Below are 19,223 nucleotides of genomic sequence, written 5' to 3' on the forward strand. Positions count from 1 at the left end.
TGTTAATCGGAGTTCGGGAGCAATAGTTATTAAAGAAAAGGTAAAAGAGAAAAAGAAAAAGAAAAGAAAAAAGGGGGGAGGCGGCCGGTTGCCGCCCGGCCTGCCGGACCGCATGCCGGCCCACCCGGTCGACCGGGCGGCCACCGGCCCATGCGCCAGCCTGGCCCAGCTCCCCTCCGGTCAGACCGACTTCAACCGGCCCACGCGCCAGCCTCTCCCCGCGCGGCCCGTGACCGGTCTTGGGCCAGGTCCGCGACCGCCCAGCCAGCTGCTCCTCCGGTCCGACCGGAATCCGGACCGGGCCGCCTCCACGCGACTTGGCCCATGCGGCCTGCTGCTCTCCCCCGCGCGCCTGTGGCAAATCGGCCGCCCAGCGCGCTGTGCACCGCTCCCGGTCGGTGGGCCGGTCCGACCGGACAGGCCACCGGCCTCTCCGGCCCAGGATCCGGTCGGCCGGCCTGCTGACCGGCTGGGCGACTTTTTTAGGCGTTTTTTATGCGTTTTCCACCCCGTTTCTTCCCCAACGGTTATTTCTTCTTCCCCCACTATAAATACCTTTCTTCTACCTTGAGACAACTAGTTCTTCCCATTCTCTCACCTCCATTGTTGCTATTTGAAGAACTTGCTCTCCCCCTTGATTCCTCCAACCATTCTTGCTCATATTTGAGGATTTGAGAGAGGAGATCTAGATCTACACTTCCACCAAACCGTTTCTTCTCTAATTGAGGGAATCTCTTGGGATCTAGATCTTGGAGTCTTTGGTTGACTTTCCCCCTTGTTCTTCCTCTCCAATCTCATCCTAGCATTCGTTGCTTTGGTGGGATTTGAGTGTGAAGGACTTGAACACCTCCGGTGTTCTTGCTTTGCATCATTGCATAGTGTTGAGCTCTCCACCACGATTTGTTCGAGTGAGAGACCGTGAGCTTGTTACTCTTGGAGGGTGACCTCCTAGTTGGGGTTCTATTCGTCGTTATCTTTCCAACAAAATTGGTTTCATGTTAATCGGAGTTCGGGAGCAATAGTTATTAAAGAAAAGGTAAAAGAGAAAAAGAAAAAGAAAAGAAAAAAAGGGGGGAGGCGGCCGGTTGCCGCCCGGCCTGCCGGACCGCATGCCGGCCCACCCGGTCGACCGGGCGGCCACCGGCCCATGCGCCAGCCTGGCCCAGCTCCCCCTCCGGTCAGACCGGACTTCAACCGGCCCACGCGCCAGCCTCTCCCCCGCGCGGCCCGTGACCGGTCTTGGGCCAGTCCGCGACCGGCGCCCGGCCTGCTCCTCGGTCCGACCGGAATCCGGACCGGGCCGCCTCCACGCGACTTGGCCCACGCGGCCTGCTGCTCTCCCCGCGCGCCTGTGGCAAATCGGCCGCCCGGCGCGGCGTGCACCGCTCCCGGTCGGTGGGCCGGTCCGACCGGACAGGCCACCGGCCTCTCCGGCCCAGATCCGGTCGGCCGGCCTGCTGACCGGCTGGGCGACTTTTTTAGGCGTTTTTTATGCGTTTTCCACCCCGTTTCTTCCCCAACGGTTATTTCTTCTTCCCCCACTATAAATACCTTTCTTCTACCTTGAGACAACTAGTTCTTCCCATTCTCTCACCTCCATTGTTGCTATTTGAAGAACTTGCTCTCCCCCTTGATTCCTCCAACCATTCTTGCTCATATTTGAGGATTTGAGAGAGGAGATCTAGATCTACACTTCCACCAAACCGTTTCTTCTCTAATTGAGGGAATCTCTTGGGATCTAGATCTTGGAGTCTTTGGTTGACTTTCCCCCTTGTTCTTCCTCTCCAATCTCATCCTAGCATTCGTTGCTTTGGTGGGATTTGAGTGTGAAGGACTTGAACACCTCCGGTGTTCTTGCTTTGCATCATTGCATAGTGTTGAGCTCTCCACCACGATTTGTTCGAGTGAGAGACCGTGAGCTTGTTACTCTTGGAGGGTGACCTCCTAGTTGGCTTGGTGATTGGTGCTCCGGTGATCTCTTCAAGAAGATTGTGAAGAGGCCCGGGCTTCTCCTTCGTGGAGCTTGTGAAGTGGTTGTGGAGCTTGCCATCTCCGGAGCGGAGGAAAAGCTAACCATAAGGAAAGGGCCATTATCCTTCGTGGGTGTGGTTCGGAGAATAGGGTGAGCCTTCGTGGCGCGGGGAATCCTTCGTGGGACCTCCACTCCTCCAAACGTGACGTACCTTGTTGCAAAGCAAGGGAACACGGGAATACATCCTCGTCTCCGCGTGCCTCGGTTATTTCTATACCCGAGCTCTCTTTCCTTGTGATAGCCATCGTGCTTGAAGTACATATATCTTGCTATCACTTGTGCTACATATATCTTGTGCCTATCTTGCTTAGCTCTATTTACTATTGTTACACTTAGTTGAGCTTAGCATATTTAGGGTTTGTGCTTGTAAACTAAACGATAGCTTAATTCCGCATTCATACAAGACAAATCCGCAAGAGTTTGTAATTGCCTATTCACCCCCCCCCCTCTAGGAGACATCTCGATCTTTCACTATCGCTGTTGGGACCCCGTTGGTCGTCGGATGCGCATCTCTCGTGACGTCACATTTGATGAGACGCGTCCCTTCTATCCTCGCCCCACCTCGGGTACTTACCCGGTGGATGATATCTCTTTTCTTCTTTTTCCGGATGCACCCCCTGCTGTCCCTCCTCCCCTCCCTCCTACTTCTGATGCGCCCCCTTCGGCGCCATCCTCTCGTTCGTCTAGTCCACCTAGTACTCCCCGTTCTCCGGCTTCGGCTCCTTCCGATGCTGTCCCTTCTTCCTCTTCTTCTGATGACTTGTCTTCTGCAGATGAGCTTCCCCCTTCCCGGCCTGTTCGTCAGCGTCGTGCTCCAGTTCGTTACTCTCCTAGTCAGTATGGTCTCTCTGTTGTTTCCGAGCCGACTTCTTATCGGGATGCCGAGCGTCATCCTGAATGGCAGCTTGCCATGGCTGAGGAGATCGCTGCGCTTGAGCGCACTGGCACTTGGGATCTTGTTTCTCCCCCTTCTGGTGTTCGTCCCATCACGTGTAAGTGGGTCTATAAAATCAAGACTCGCTCTGATGGATCTCTTGAGCGCTATAAAGCGCGTCTTGTGGCTCGTGGTTTTCAGCAGGAGCACGGCCGTGACTATGATGAGACTTTTGCCCCTGTGGCTCATATGACTACTGTGCGTACCCTTCTTGCTGTTGCTTCTGTTCGCCACTGGTCTGTCTCCCAGCTTGATGTTCAGAATGCTTTTCTTAATGGTGAGTTGAGTGAGGAGGTTTACATGCAGCCTCCTCCTGGGTATTCTGTTCCCGATGGGATGGTTTGTCGTCTTCGACGTTCTCTCTATGGTCTCAAACAGGCCCCTCGTGCCTGGTTTGAGCGCTTCGCCTCTGTCGTGGATCGCCGCTGGTTTCTCTCCTAGTCTTCATGATCCAGCACTTTTCGTTCACACTTCTCCTCGTGGACGTACTCTTCTTCTTCTCTATGTTGATGATATGATCATTACTGGTGATGATCCTGAGTATATTGCCTTTGTCAAGGCTCGTCTTCGTGATCAGTTTCTTATGACTGATCTTGGTCCTCTTCGCTATTTTCTTGGCATTGAGGTTTCCTCCACTTCTGATGGTTTTTCTATCTCTCAAGAAAAGTACATTCAGGATCTTCTTGCTCGTGCTGCTCTTGGGGATGAGCGCACAGTCGATACTCCTATGGAGCTTAATGTTAAGCTTCGTCCTACTGATGGTGATCCTCTTCCTGATCCCACCCGTTATCGCCATCTTGTTGGGAGTCTTGTTTATCTTGCTGTCACTCGTCCTGATATTTCTTATTCTGTTCATATTCTGAGTCAGTTTGTCTCAGCTCCTACCACTGTTCACTATAGTCATCTTCTCCGTGTTCTTCGTTATCTTCGCGGCACGATCACTCGTCGCCTTTTCTTTCCCCGTTCCAGCTCTCTCCAGCTCCAGTGCTATTCGGATGCTACATGGGCGAGTGATCCTACAGATCGTCGTTCGCTTTCTGCTTACTGTGTGTTTCTTGGTGGTTCGCTTGTTGCTTGGAAGACGAAGAAACAGGTCGCAGTTTCCCGTTCGAGTGTTGAGGCTGAGTTGCGGGCTATGGCTTTGTTGATTGCTGAGGTGACTTGGTTACGGTGGTTGCTTGCAGATTTTGGGGTCTCTGTTACGACACCCACTCCACTTTTGTCTGACAGTACAGGTGCTATCAGTATTGCACGTGATCCGGTCAAGCATGAGCTGACCAAGCATATCGGTGTTGATGTTTTTTACACACGTGCACAGGTACAGGATGATGTTGTTGCGGTTCATTATGTGCCTTCAGATTTGCAGTTGGCGGATTTCTTTACGAAGGCACAGACTCGAGCGTAGCATGATTTCTTACTCTCCAAACTCAGTGTTGTTGATCCACCATGAGTTTGAGGGGGGGTGTTAGATGTATATATCTGTCTATTGTAGTTTCCCCATATGTTAGGGGGCTTTCTGCATATGTGCACCTGTACATGTACTATATATTGTGGCCTTTGGCCCCCTGATAATACAACAAGCATATTACTCTAATAGAGAGCTATTGCATTGGCGACACGGAGCAATCGAGAGATCTTGTTGTGTTATACAAGTTATCATCCACTTCATCATCATGTTATCTCCGTTGTGTTTATCCCGTGATCATCATCACCACCGTTGCTTATTGAGAAGATCGGGCCACCCCTTATCAGGATGCGGCGCTGCGACAGACCTCTACTCCGGCAACGAGCGTTTTCCCAACGATTGCTCAAGGTGGAGCTACGCTGACGCCCGGAGTTTTCCCGACGGAGCTACGCCCGCGACGAAGCCTTTTGATGCGCCTCGTGCATGAGAGATGTCGTGAGTCAGGGTGCAAGTTGGACAACATACGGGGGCCCACATATGTGTCACACTTGCCCGCAACTGATAAACAGGATGCCGCAACAGCCTGCATAAACTAAACGCCTTAAAGTGGCCCCCCGCCTAAAGCCCGCAAACCGTGCGCAGATCTGAAGGAATTATGTTACTCTGTCAATGGCTTACTGCGTCGTGCTCAATGATCTGCTCCTCCCCCATGGAGGACATGACCAGGTAAGCCTGTCTCCACGCCGCCGGCCTTCCCGACCCCGCCCCTTTCCCGAGACTCCTTAGGTTCCCCCTCTCCCACCCTCCCTCCCCATGGCGGGCTCCTCGTCGGCGGGATCTGGTAATGGGTGGCCTGGCGGAGGTCATCTTCCGGCGACAGCACCTGTCGCGGTCCCTGCGGAGGCAGCGCGCGGCCGGCTCCAAGACCGGCTCACTTCGCAAGTGCACCGTTGATTGGGGGAGGCTGGCAGCTTCAAGACCGGCTTAGCGGGAGGCTGGCAGCAGGTCATTTGTCCGGCAGGTGGTGCCGGAGCGGGAGGTGTGCTTCAACTGCGGGAAGAGCAGCTCTGGCGCCCGGTGCTAGGCAAGATGGTCAGGTGCGCCGGCGCTTCCCCATCGCCTCATCTCCACCTCATTTGCGAGACACGCGGCCTTGGAAGTGGGCCCTGTGATTAGCCGCTTAATCGAACTTAATTCATCTTGTCTACTGCGGGCGTCCGCGCACGGTTATTTGCGGAGTGGGTTGTGGGGCGCTGCAGGCAAGGCAACCCACGTCCGCTTGCACCCTGAGTCGCGAGGGATGGGGACCTTTTCTCTGCAGGAGAGATGTCGTGGGAGATTTTCTTTTCTTCTGAAGCGATGCGACCAGTTTCACTTTGTTTCACTTTATAACGAAGCAAGCGCGATCAACGGCAAAGAGCGGCCCCATCGAACGGCTACGGAGGCGGCGGATTTGATGTTTTTATCGTCCAGGGGACGCTGATCAGCAGTCCCCTGTTTTTAGACGGACTGAGTGCGAAAGTAGGGAATGAGGTGATGGTACGTTCTCCAGTTTACGCTTGAGCTCCTCATAAAATTGAAAGTCAACCCGCAGTCCATTTTCCCCTTCGTTTTAGGTTAGCCATGGTGCTAGTATCATAGCTAGTATCATGCATATTGATCTCGGAAAAATACTGATGTGGCAGCTAATTAAGGAGAAGATATGAGATTAAAGTAATAGGTGGATTGTATCATAGCGCATGTCACGAGAAAAGTTAATACCAAACAAATTTTGTGTACAAATTTGCATTGAGATTCTAAAAAGTAATAAATATAGCACAACTATGATACTACTTCATGATACTAACTACTATATAGATAGTAGCATACACAACTATCATATGCACGATACTACATCTTCACGGTACTTACCACTATGACTACCTTATTCATCCATCTTTCCGATCCTCAACGTGGGCCTGCAAAACAAAGGTGGGCTCTCCACCGCACTGCTTCTATAAATCACAAAAACCACACACCCGCTGATTCTAATTTGATGTGCTGTTGACTGTAATTCCTCTCAAATTGCTACAGATCACAAACAAAGTCATACTACAGGTGTCTGCGGCCACCTACTACAGAATGTACCATTTCAAATTAGACACAAAGTCATAGTATGGTGTCCTGCGCCATGATGGACGATGTATTGGCAGCATGTACCGTTTTGGCTCGAGGATCTAAAATCGATGCAGTTTGCTCTTTTGCTACCGTGCAGAATCGATGCAGTTTGCTCTTTGCTAGCGTGCAGTACAACCATAGCTCGAGGGCTGAGGCTATGGTTTTAGTGGCAGTATGCGAGAATTTTCAGATGATTATACCTCCCGTGCCACTTTGTCGCCCGGGTCACAAAGCAGTGGCATATCTAGCACAACATATCAGGGTGATCCAGCAGTGTAGTTTTCAATTTAATTACATTCATTTTTTTTTATTTTTCTTGATATCACGCCCTACCACGCAGGCATATTGACCATATTTAAAAAATAAAGTTAATACTAGTAATAAGGCCATAATGCTAGTAATACGTGGGCATAATGCTAGTAATAAGGTCATAAATCAGCGAGGCGATAAGTATTCACGCCAAGGATATGCAGGGATCAATCCATTAACTCCAGCCTCAAATTAGGATGGAATTTCACACCATAAAACGCAGGATCAATTTGCGTGCTCCCATATTTATAAATGCTGGCAAAATTTGCGTGCTCCCATCTATATAAACGCTGGCAAAACTGCTAGCTGCGGACTACGGTCAACACATTTGGCAGAACATACGAAAGAGCAAAGGAAAAGAAGGGAAGATCGAGAACAATAAGTACGACGTAGCCATGGCGGTAAGCAAGAGAAACACAAGCGTCGTATGCTTGGCAACCCTCGTGTTGGTTGTGATGGCAGCTGTGATGCTGTCATGTGATGCTGCTGGTTCAGGCCCAGGTTAACATCCTGTTTAATTTTCCCATTGTGTATATACTTAAGTTTTTTTTTTTCAGGAACGGCCAGTCAAACTGCCAATCGATTAGATAGAAATAGAGTGTTTATATACTTAAGATTTCACTGCGTCCGTTTTGCTTCGAGGTTTGTTTGCAACTGATAGCACGCATTGAAAAAAAAAACGCTGAACCCATTGCATATATTTGAATACCCTGTGTTAATTCATTTAATATTTTCGTGTAGGTTATATGTGCCAATGGATTTCAGAAGAATGCACCAAGTGCAAGAGTTTCTGTCTTACCAAGGGTTTCAACAAGGGCACGATTTGCAGCAAGGACAAGAACGACAGCATCTGTTGTTGTCAGATTACTGATATGACCAAGGTTGACGTCGTCCATCGTGATTGAGCGCCTGCAAACTTTGTTTTTCTCTATTAGTTACAAGGGAAATCAACGTGCATTGAAACGGTTGCGAAATAAATCGATAAGTTTTAACAAAGAGAAAATAAGGCATTTATTATCGGTAGAAGATCTTAGGTTTCACTTTGGTCCTTCTTTTGTACTAGTAGTATTTTTATACACCAGCAAAATTTCTTGTTATAGTTTAGAGAGAATTCCTTATTTGACAATGCCTTAAATTAGGTTTCCTATTTGACAATAAAAAAGTTTGTATTCACTATTTGACACTAGATGCAAATTGCTTTCCTGGTATGACACCCTCGTCCATTTCTTTAGTCCCTACTGTCACTTTTATTTTTCCTATACCAAATTTACCCTTTCCCCAATCTATTCTTTCCTAGTATGACACCGTCATCCATTTCGTTAGTCCCTACCGTCACTTTTATTTTTCTTACACCAAATTAACCTTTCCCCAATATATTCTTTCCTGGTATGACACAGTCATCCATTTCGTTAGTCCCTACTGTCACTTATATTTTTCTTATACCAAATTACTCTTTCCCCAATCTATGTGCAACAATAGAAAAAAGATTATTGAACTAACTAGTTGCGTAGCGTCGTCTCCGCGCGTACTAGAGAGATGCAAAGTGACCTAGAAGGGAGATATATTAGTCTCACCACGGAGCGCACTACACCACAAGTTTAATCCACCTCCTCCAGGTATCCACGCCGCTCATCATCCTAGTCATGGCATGCTTGGTGTCCATTTCAACGTTGAAGAGACCGAGGAGATGCCATTGATTCCCATTCCCCTAGATAGAAACAACGGCAGCTCTGGCAGTTCCAGTCGCGTCAATGTCTATCCTCCTCATGGTGCATGGGGTTCGTCTACACGTCCGCCTAAAGATAAATTCTAGTAGCATATACGCGATGAAGGCCTAGAAAGAATAGACGGCGCGGTACGGGATGGGCCGGAGGAAGGCCCCAGTGGAGACGCATGATCTCGAGGCACGGGGTGGGGGTGGGGGTGGGGTGCACCATGGCGAGCTAGCTAGGTGGCTTCCTCGGAGAAGTCGAGCATGGGCCAACTGATTATCCTGTTGCAAACAATTGAGTGCAAGGAACCATGTGCGATAGGGCACATGATGGGTTAAGCTTAACCATCAGCGGACATGAAGATCACATACGTTTTTAATTTAGCTAGGCGTATGAGTTCAGCAGAGATGACACACGTTTGTATAAGCCAACTTTATGATTTCAGCAAGCATTGTAGACGGTTTATCAATGCACTAAGCATTACTCAGATGTTCTCAGTAGCACATAATCCAACATTGCATTCAAACATGTATATGATCAGATGCACCAACAACAGACAATATGATATAAATTATATGGATTTCATAGTTCATCCACCAAATGTACATCATCGGCGGTGAGTCCAAGACGGTGCTTCGTCAAGGCTGATCAACTCCCGCCATCCACTTGCCACTTTAGGCATAAAGAGTGGATGGTGCTTCGACGAGAGAAGTTCAGAGGGAGTTGTTGCTCTTCGTAGGTGACCGGCGTTGGTCGAGACGTGGCCATGTTTTTCAGTTTAGTTTGTAATTGTGTTTTCATTGGGTGTCGAGTTCTTGCTATGCTCGTTGTTCGCAGCGAGTTGTAACCGTCTTGCACTTGCCTTTCTGTCTTCGTAACGTAATTGGTTAGTGGAAAAAACCGGACTGAGACTTAAAAGAATTTGGCGAATAGTTTGTAATTGTGTTTTCATTGGGTGTCGAGTTCTTGCTATGCTCGTTGTTCGCAGCGAGTTGTAACCGTCTTGCACTTGCCTTTCTGTCTTCGTAACGTAATTGGTTAGTGGAAAAAACCGGACTGAGACTTAAAAGAATTTGGCGAAGTTTGGAGTACTCTCAAAATCAAAGCAAGATAACTCTAGTAAAAGTAGTCAGGATGTGGCCCACACACAAAACAAAAAAGGACTAGTGGAGACCCGTCATCGACACCCACCCGGTGGAGACACACTTGGCGAACCTTCCTCTGGAGAGAATCCTGAATCCTTTACTCTCGCAAGGCACGAAATTCCATCATGACGCAAGAAGGGAGGTATAAGTAAAAGCTCTGATGCCAGCGGAAGTTCACACCATGCAGGGCGAGACACGTCCAGGACACAAAGTGAGCGCGGAGATATATACCATTCATCGGCTGTCACGTTCCCTAACTTTCACGAAAAGAACAGTACTGCATTATTCGCACAAAACACACACGAAAGGAACAGCTGATCGATGACGAGCACTTTAGCTCGCGCGCACGCGTGTATATATAACCATCTCAACCGATCGATTGAGCCCAAAACAGCCGTGATCGTCAACCAGCTTACTCACACCGGCAACGCTGCCCAAATTAAGCTCGAACTTTCAGATTTCTCGTGGTTGCGCGACGCCATGGCACGCGGGCAGCAGCAACGGTGCCTGGCTTTGGCGTGCCTGGTGGCGATGTGTATGTCCACCGCGTCGGCGTTCGTGTTCAAGGCCGGTGGCACGGGCGAGTGGCGCGTGCCGGGCCAGGCCAACGCCAGCGGCGGCAACATTGCGTCCTACAACACGTGGGCGGAGCACACCCGGTTCCGCGTCGGTGACGCCATAGGCAAGCTACTTCTCTCTGCTATACATGATTAATGACTTCTGCATCATCCTTGCCAACCGATCGCGGTCCTTATTGGTTTGCTCATCAACCAATGCAGCGTTCACGTACGAGCCCGGCAAGGACTCGGTGCTGATCGTCGACGAGAAGGCCTACGACGCCTGCGACACGGGCTCGCCGGTGGACACCTTCTCCGACGGCAACACCGTCTTCACCTTCACCAAGTCCGGGCCCTTCTACTTCATCAGCGGCAACAAGGACAACTGCAACCGCAACGAGAAACTCGTCGTCGTCGTCATGGGCCCCCGCGCCGCCGACAACGGCACGGCCACACACACCGCGCTGGCTCCCTCGCCCGCTTACAATGGCGTCACCTTCTCGCCGCCGTCGCCGCCACCTCCCTTCGGAATAGACATCTCGCCCACGGCAAGCGAGCCGAGCGCCGCGGTCGTCAAGGCGGCAGGCATGGCCGGCACGGCCGCGTTCGTCATCGGGGCCATGTTCTACGCACTTGTTTGATACCTACGTTTTGTCCATATGTATACGCGTGCGTGCGGAATAACAAGTGTGGTTAACAGTACAGCTACCTGTGTATCGAAATCGTGTAACCGTTGGTTTGAATTAAGCTTGTTAATTGTTAATATTACGCCGTATCTGAAATTAACTATCTCTCTATCTCTACTTAAAAGAACAAAAAAGTGGGAGCGGTGTTTTGGCACCTGGGAGCATATGATCTCGGTTTTTAAACTTCTTTTTGAATGTAGTTTCAAAATGTTTGAAAAATTCGAACGCAAAATTTAGTGGGTACATCTCGAAATTTTACACGTTCACAAAGTGGTTCCACAGAAAACCGACATTTTGATTGTCATCTGTAAAAACGAGCTGTAAAAAAAAGTTGTGTACGAAACGTTTTGTTTGTTTTTTTCGCAAGAAATGTCATTTTTCGCAAAACTTGATGTGCACACGTAAAATGTCGATACGTAAGTGAGAATTTTTTTGTTTGAATTTTTTGACATTTCAAAATGTTTTTTTGGTGGTAGGAGCATATGCTCCCAAGTGCCGAATTGAATTTCTGCAAAAAAAAGTTCCGTATTCCGTTTCTTGTCTGTTTCGCTCGCCCTTAGTAGCTCCACCAAGAGTTCAACCTTCACGCAATTATCAGGCGTCCCCTTTCCCATTCCCACATCGTTCGCTTCCCCACGTACCCAGGCCCCTTTCACGCCGCAACTGCGGCCCGCTTCCCTGCATGTTTTGTCGAAGCTTCAGGCTTTCCCCCTCCGCCCACCTCCATTGACGATCCGGCCGCCATGCCTAGTTTTGTTCCACCTGCGCCCTACAAATCATCCCCACCGCCCGGTAGGAGCTGACTAGGAGATCTGACACTTGATCAATGGAGGAGGTGGTACCTTCTATGGTTCTACTTTAGTTGCTTCCGCCTCTGCCGCTAGAGTTGCAGACGAAGGAGCAGGGAGAGGGCTGGCGGGCTATCTACTACCTCCGGTGCCGAGTAGGGTGGGAGCCTGAGTTGGGTGGCACATGGAGAAATGATTTAGTAAGCATACGCGTAGGTCACTCTCTATCCTAGCCGTTCATGGTTCTTGGGATTGGACCCCCACTGCTTGTTGATTTACATTATGTGACATGGGCCCTATGCAAAATCTGATTAGAGAATCTAAAGATTCTGCTACCAGGGATAGCTATCTATATAGTAATAATACAAGGAATATGACCAGAGGTTGGTCTTCCTTGTGGAGTGACTAAAGTGTCAGCTTAAGAAGTTGTGCAATGCAAAGAGGAAAATAACCGGTCTAATTTCTCCAACAATGGATTGTCCTGCAAATTACTCCAAGTGAACGTCCTTCCTTTAAGGGGTAATTCAGTGATGTTTTGCTCTCTAATAAAGTCATTGAAAGTGAGCATGTCATTAATGTTACTACCTGGTTTATTTCTATCGTGTGGGGATCTTATAAAATTAAAATCTCCTACTAACAACTGATCTTCCTTAGGAGGGATGTTTAGGTCAAATAACCACTTCACAAACTCATCTTTTTGTTCACCAGCACTGGGCCATAAATATTTACCAGAGTCTAAGATTGTGAGGAGACAATAGAGGTAAAGTGATTAGATAAAGCAAATGGTTCACGGTGGATTATCATGCCAGTGAACATAGAACTCTTCCAAATCACAACTATCCCACTAGAAGCACCAGAAGAAGGGACATAAAGGAAATCATCAAAACATGGAGAACAACTTGATTTAATAAAAGCCATATCAAAGAACTCTTTCTTGGTCTCTTGCAAGAAAATCACAGAACACCCACTTATATCAATAATATTTCTCAAAGAAAGTTGTTTAGATTTAGCATTTAAACCACGAATGTTCCAACAAAGTACAATCCATTTCTTCAAAAATATTCATACTGATATAAACAGAAATAGAAGATCTCAATATTTTGTCTTGTCCTGGAGTGCAGCCAAAAAAGCTTTTTGGGGGAGAGTTCTTCAAGAGGGACATCACAAAGGTTGACTCCAATATCCTGGATCACTCGTATTGGAGTATCCAGAATATTCATAGTTTCCTCCACCTCTGGATTCTCAAGATCGTCAACCACTATTTCCTTGATAACCACTGCAGGTGTTTTCCTAAGCTTTACCTTTGATACCGATGGCCTGGCATCAGATACATTCTTGGGCCTGAAGCCTTGATACCTGCTACTACGTGTACTCCTCTTGACTTGGCTGCTGCAAGTAGGCACAATAGAATTAGCAGCATTTGCAGAACTTCCTTTCCTCTTATGTCCTAGAACAGTAATGTCAGCAAAGGATTGTGGCGATTCTTTTGCAGCAAATTTTTCAGTTAATGCAGCAGAAGAATATGCCAGGTTACTAGTGGAGGGGCTATCCAAAAGCTCAATTCTCCTAGCCACCCTCCTCCTCTGATAAAGTGAGTAGAGATCACTAGTAAGGTCATGCACATGGAGGTAGGCATATTAATAGAAAAAGAAATAAACCTACAGTTTTCAAGGAGAACATTTGGTTATTGACATGTCTCCAAAGCAGTTCTTGCTAGGGTAATTATGGCCTAGATTTCTGCATGCAGATCAGCAAAGGAGCCCTCATTAACAATGAATGTGCTAAGCTGGACAATAGTACGAGCATCAATTAGCATGTTATCCCCACCAGAAGAACTGGAGGAAGTAGAACCAGACAAGCTATCATGCCAGGCGTTCATAAAGATGTCAGTAATATTGTTGGAAGGATGAGGTAAACCAGCAGAGAAATGAACTCCTTATTCAGCTAACATTGTTTGGAAATTAAACTAAGGAGGATCTTGCTCTTGGACAACTTGGAAAGGAGGAAGCTGCTCTTGTACTGGCTGCAGATGAATGTGTTGTGCATGCTGATGTCCTTGTTGCTGCTATCATGCTGCCCCAAACTGTTGATTCTGTTGCCACCATATTGCTATCTGTTGTTGATAGAGTTGCTCAACAGACATGTCAGGCACATATATAGAGAGGATGAGGATCTCCATTATCTGGCTCAGGTTCATGTGGAGGAGGTGGGACATAAGCTTCATGTCCATTCCAGTCAGAACTCCTAAGCATTATAACCGGGACTGTCCAACTATGGCGAGCACCACCTAACTGATGTACCACCATGCTTTTGGGCACAAACTTAGGGTCCATAATCCATGCATTCACCAAAAAAATTCTTGATACCTCTCTGATTATGCGAAATCGATAATAGTCCAAAATCTTCAACAACATTGTGAATGTACTGGGTAGTCTGGTAGTCTAGGGGAAAACCTAGATAAAAGATCCACATTTCTCTCCCAAAAGTAGTTAAGCTCATATTCTTAGCCTCATTATGCTTAACAAAGTTGATATTTGTATCTTCATCAAGCTCATAGGTCAGACCTACTACGACATCTGCAGCCATTGTATCTCTCAAAGTATAAACACCTAAGTCAAATGGGTGATCATCATAATAACGAACTATGTGTCACTTAGTGACCGACAAATTCCTAAGATCTTATCTCATCTGCTCTCTGTGTTGAATTGGGATGAATCAATTTATCTCTGCGATACCCTATCATGCTGCAATGGTGCCACAGCGGGCACCACTAAGTTGGTGCGTACCTTGTGATCTGGTGGCCCTTGGTCGATCGTCATCCCCTCTAGTAAGAAGGCGAGCGGATTAACCGGGAAGTTGGACATGGCGGTGACGTCTTCTGAAGGAAGGACTGTAGCAGGGGGAGAAGGAAAGGTGATATGTCCCAAACATATCTATAATTTTTGTTGCTCCATGCTTGTTTTGTTATAATTCTTATATGTTTTATGTGCACTTTTCCACATTTTTTAGCATTTCCTGGGACTAACTTATTAACGCAGTGTCAGTTCCTGTTTTCTGCTGTTTTTGGGTTTCAGAAAAGTTGTACATGAAAGTTTCTTGGAATTGGACGAAACAAAAGCCCAGAGTCTTATTTTCCCGGGACGAAGACGGAGCCAGAAGGACACGCGCAGGAGAGCTGCCACATGGCAGTACATTGGGCAGGCGCGACCCCACCCTTGGCCACGCCTAGCCCATGTATTGGCGCCTCGTCGCCTCGTTTGCTCCGCCCTTCCGCCTATTTATTCCTCGTATCGGGAAAATCCTAGGGACGAGAGCCTCCATCCACGAAAAGTTCCGACGCCGGCGTCAATCGAGACCCTAGTTCGGGAGGGTTCTGCAGTCCATCCCGGCACCCTGCCGGAGAGGGAAATCACCGCCGGAGTCCTCTACATTGCCGTGTCTTCATCTGAGATGATGCGTGAGTAGTCCTCCACGGGACCATGGGTCCATAGCAGTAGCTCGATGGTTGTCCTCTCCTTGTTGTGCTTCATGTATAGATCTTGTGAGCTGCCCAACATGATCAAGATCATCTATTTGTAATTGCTACATGTTGGTTTGATGTGGATCCGATTATAGAGAGATTGCTTTGGTTGAGATTATGTATTATGTTATTATGATCTTGCATGCTCTCCGTTCCTAGTAGATGTTTTGGCCAAGTAGATGCTAGCGACTCCAAGAGGGAGTATTTATGCTCGATAGTGGGTTCATGCCTCTATTTAACCATGGGAAGTGACCTTGTTCTCTACGGTTGTAGATGTGATGTTGCAACTAGGGAGAAAACAACGGTGTTCTATTCAAGGGTAGTTTCATCGTTTACTTTACACACATAGCTTAAAGCGATAGTCCGTTGCTTGCAACTTAATACTGGAGGGTGTCGCGGATGCAATCCTGAAGGTGGATTATTAGTCATAGATGCAGTTGGATTACGGTCTATGTATATTGTTGTAATGCCCGCATACTTTCATAGCATGTATTCTGTAACATCCCAAGTTTCAATAAAAGGAACAAGAGAGAGATTTCAAGAATCCAAAAATCCGAGCCAACAAAAACTTTTTCTCATCATATAGGACTATGCATATTAGCTCACCTTATGAATTTATTTGAGTGTGCTTTTGCCATGATGCTTGTTTGTGTGTTACTCTCATTCTAAAACCCTAGCAATGATCCCTTGATCTTCCAAAGTCAAATAAAAAGGAAATAGAAAAGAAATTCTAAAAATCAACTTCACACTCACATAAGGCCTATGCCATTTTTACAAATCTTTGATCTAGACCAATTTGGTTTGCACCATTAGTTGTAAATGGATACTAAACACTTATTAACACTTTTGGAAACAATCAAACTCAATTCAAATCAAATTTGAACCAAATTTGTGATCACATGTGATTATGGTCATGTGGGGCAATTTCAGCAAGATACCCACTTTGAGCCCCTGGTTTTCAATTTTCTCTTTCTACACTTGGCCAACTCTTTGCACCTCTTCCAAGATCTCATCAAGGACTACAACTTTGCTCAAGGGACCCACCTCTAACCCTGTCTCAAATTCAAATGGCAAGCAAGCAAAGTCAGGACTTTGAAACAAAACTAAGATCATATGCAATTTGAGATTTTGCAAACCAACTCCAAATTGAACCAAACCCCACCATTCTACTCCCTTTAATATATGATTACAACCCACCAAAAAGAATTTCAAAATTCAAAAATTAATTTCTTGCGGGCATTCTATCAAACACCTTGTATGCAGGGAATCAATTTGTGCCCATACTGAAATTTGTGGAGACTTAGTCCAAGCCTGAGCCTCCACAGCACCCCCGGAGCTTCCTATCACCTCCCTGCCACCTCTCTCTCACCTGCCCAGCACTGGAGAAGCTCCATTTGACCAAGACATGCCATGCCGTGGCATGTCATGCCACCCTCACGCTCTCTCTCCCTCTGGTCAATTCCAGCATGCACCACCTTGTCCATCACCTTCCTCTCACTCACCTGAGCAAGACCCAACACTGCCTCGACGAAAAATATTACCGCAACGTGTAGAAACCGTCGCGCCCAGACACGCCCAGGCACGCCCATGCCGCGCCAGAGCGCGCATGGCGTTCACCCTGGACGCGCCAGAGCGCTCTGACGCCCACGTCCCTGCGCCACCTCGACCCCTCCTCTCAGCACCAGTCGACGCACGACGGCTCACTGGACCGCCTGGACACGCTCACTGGCCCGCGGGAACGCCAGGCGCGATGACCACGACGACGAGCTTCCGCCACGGTGACGCACGCTCCCGTCAAGCTCACCGTCGCCTCAGAGCCTCGTTTTCACTGCCAGCAAGCGCGTCATCTTTGCCAGGACACCAGTAACACGATGCGCCCATCCCTTGCCTCTTCGCCGCCCTGGAACGACGACGACGATGACGACCCTAGCTGAGCGCCGCGGCCACCTCCCGCGCCTATAAAAGGGGAGCCCCTCCCACTGAACTGAGCACGCCAACACCTTCCCCTCCTCACCACAGAACTCCTCGCCACTCCAATTTCACCAATTAGTCGCCGGAGGCCTCCAATCGCAAGCTCGCCGCCGCCGCCAGTACACGAAGCAAGCCGGAGCAGGAGGCCACCTCAGGCGACGCCGCTGCTTCCATCTGCTTCACCGTCGTCGACAACGTCCCTGCGCACATCACCGACGACCGCCGAAGCTCCGACGAGCTCGCCGACTGATACGTCTCCAACGTATCGATAATTTCTTATGTTCCATGCCACATTATTGATGTTATCTACATGTTTTATGCACACTTTATGTCATATTCGTCTATTTTCTGGAACTAACCTATTAACAAGATGCCGAAAGGCCAGTTGCTGTTTTCTGCTGTTTTTGGTTCCAGAAAGGCTGTTCGGGCAATATTCTCGGAATTGGATGAAATCAACGCCAAACCTCCTATTTTTCCCGGAAGGCTCCAGAACACCGAAGAAGAGTCGGAGAGGGGCCAGGGGGCCACCACACCACATGGCGGCGCGGGCCAGGCCTTGGCCGCGCCGGCCTAGGGTGTGGCGCCCCCAGGTGCCCCCCTGCGTCGCCTCTTCGCCTATAAAAGCCCTTTCGACCTAAAAACGCAGTACCAATTGACGAAACTCCAGAAAGACTCCAGGGGCGCCGCCGCCATCGCGAAACTCCAATTCGGGGGACAGAACTCTGTTTCGGCACCCTGCCGGGACGGGGAATTGCCCCCGGAGCCATCTCCATCGCCGTCTCCACCGCCATCTTCACCGCCATCGCTGCCTCCATGATGAGGAGGGAGTAATCCACCCCCGAGGCTGAGGGCTCCGCTGTAGCTATGTGGTTCATCTCTCTCCCATGTACCTCAATACAATAATCTCATGAGCTGCTTTACATGATTGAGATTCATATGAGTTTGTATCACAATTTATCTATGTGCTACTCTAGCAATGTTATTAAAGTAGTTCTATTCCTCCTACACGATGTAATGGTGATAGTGTGTGCATCCGTGTTAGTACTTGGTTTATGCTATGATCATGATCTCTTGTAGATTGCGAAGTTAACTATTGCTATGATAGTATTGATGTGATCTATTCCTCCTACATATGCATGAAGGTGACAGTGTGCATGCTATGTTAGTACTTGGTTTAGTTGTATTGATCTATCTTACACTATAAGGTTACTTAAATATGAACATCGAATTGTGGAGCTTGTTAACTCCGGCATTGAGGGTTCGTGTAATCCTACGCAATGTGTTCATCATCCAACAAAAGTGTAGAGTATGCATTTATCTATTCTGTTATGTGATCAATATTGAGAGTGTCCACTAGTGAAAGTGTAATCCCTAGGCCTTGTTCCTAAATACTGCTATCGCTGCTTGTTTACTGTTTTACTGCGTGACTACTGCTGCAATACTACCACCATCAACTACACGCCAACAAGCTATTTTCTGGCACCGTTGCTACTGCTCATATATATTCATACCACCTGTATTTCACTATCTCTTCGCCGAACTAGTGCACCTATTAGGTGTGTTGGGGACACAAGAGACTTCTTGCTTTGTGGTTGCAGGGTTGCATGAGAGGGATATCTTTGACCTCTTCCTCCCTGAGTTCGATAAACCTTGGGTGATCCACTTAAGGGAAAACTTGCTGCTGTTCTACAAACCTCTGCTCTTGGAGGCCCAACACTGTCTACAGGAAAAGGAGGGGGAAGTAGACATCAAGCTATTTTCTGGCGCCGTTGCCGGGGAGGAAAGGTAAAAGGCACTCATACTCCGGTTCCAGGTAACAGTACTTTCCTGACGCCATTGTGTTTGTGCTCGAAGCTATTTCCTTTAGATCCTGCAATTGCATCTTTTTGTTTCTTGTTTACACTAGTTAGGCATAATGGAAAACAACAAAAAAATTGGTGAGCTTTTTAATCTTTTTCCTGATTTAGAATTGTTTGATGCGAAAATTAAAAAACCTATGGAACCTTA

At 47.9% G+C, this 19,223-nt stretch overlaps 1 protein-coding gene and 1 long non-coding RNA gene across 2 annotated transcripts; both read left to right on the forward strand.

Annotated features, from left to right (window-relative positions):
- Window positions 1-7,160: 7,160 nt before the first annotated feature.
- On the forward strand, window positions 7,161-8,013 carry LOC139837652 (uncharacterized). The gene is made up of 2 exons (XR_011754244.1): window positions 7,161-7,338; window positions 7,579-8,013. It is a non-coding gene; the product is annotated as an uncharacterized lncRNA (long non-coding RNA).
- Window positions 8,014-10,063: 2,050 nt separating this feature from the next.
- On the forward strand, window positions 10,064-11,014 carry LOC127344075 (early nodulin-like protein 9). Its single transcript, XM_051370294.2, has 2 exons — window positions 10,064-10,376; window positions 10,474-11,014. Exons 1-2 carry the CDS (start codon window positions 10,175-10,177, stop codon window positions 10,890-10,892), a joined length of 621 nt encoding a protein of 206 aa, XP_051226254.1. The 5' UTR covers window positions 10,064-10,174; the 3' UTR covers window positions 10,893-11,014.
- Window positions 11,015-19,223: the final 8,209 nt, after the last annotated feature.

This window comes from Lolium perenne, chromosome 3 (assembly GCF_019359855.2).
Source record: "Lolium perenne isolate Kyuss_39 chromosome 3, Kyuss_2.0, whole genome shotgun sequence".
In the NCBI taxonomy this organism is placed as follows: Eukaryota; Viridiplantae; Streptophyta; class Magnoliopsida; order Poales; family Poaceae; genus Lolium; species Lolium perenne.

Coding starts and splice junctions, on each gene's coding strand:
- LOC127344075 (XM_051370294.2), top strand. CDS start 10,175: ATGGCACGCGGGCAGCAGCAACGGTGCCTGGCTTTGGCGTGCCTGGTG. Junction 10,377..10,473: donor CCGCGTCGGTGACGCCATAG/GCAAGCTACTTC, acceptor CAACCAATGCAG/CGTTCACGTACGAGCCCGGC.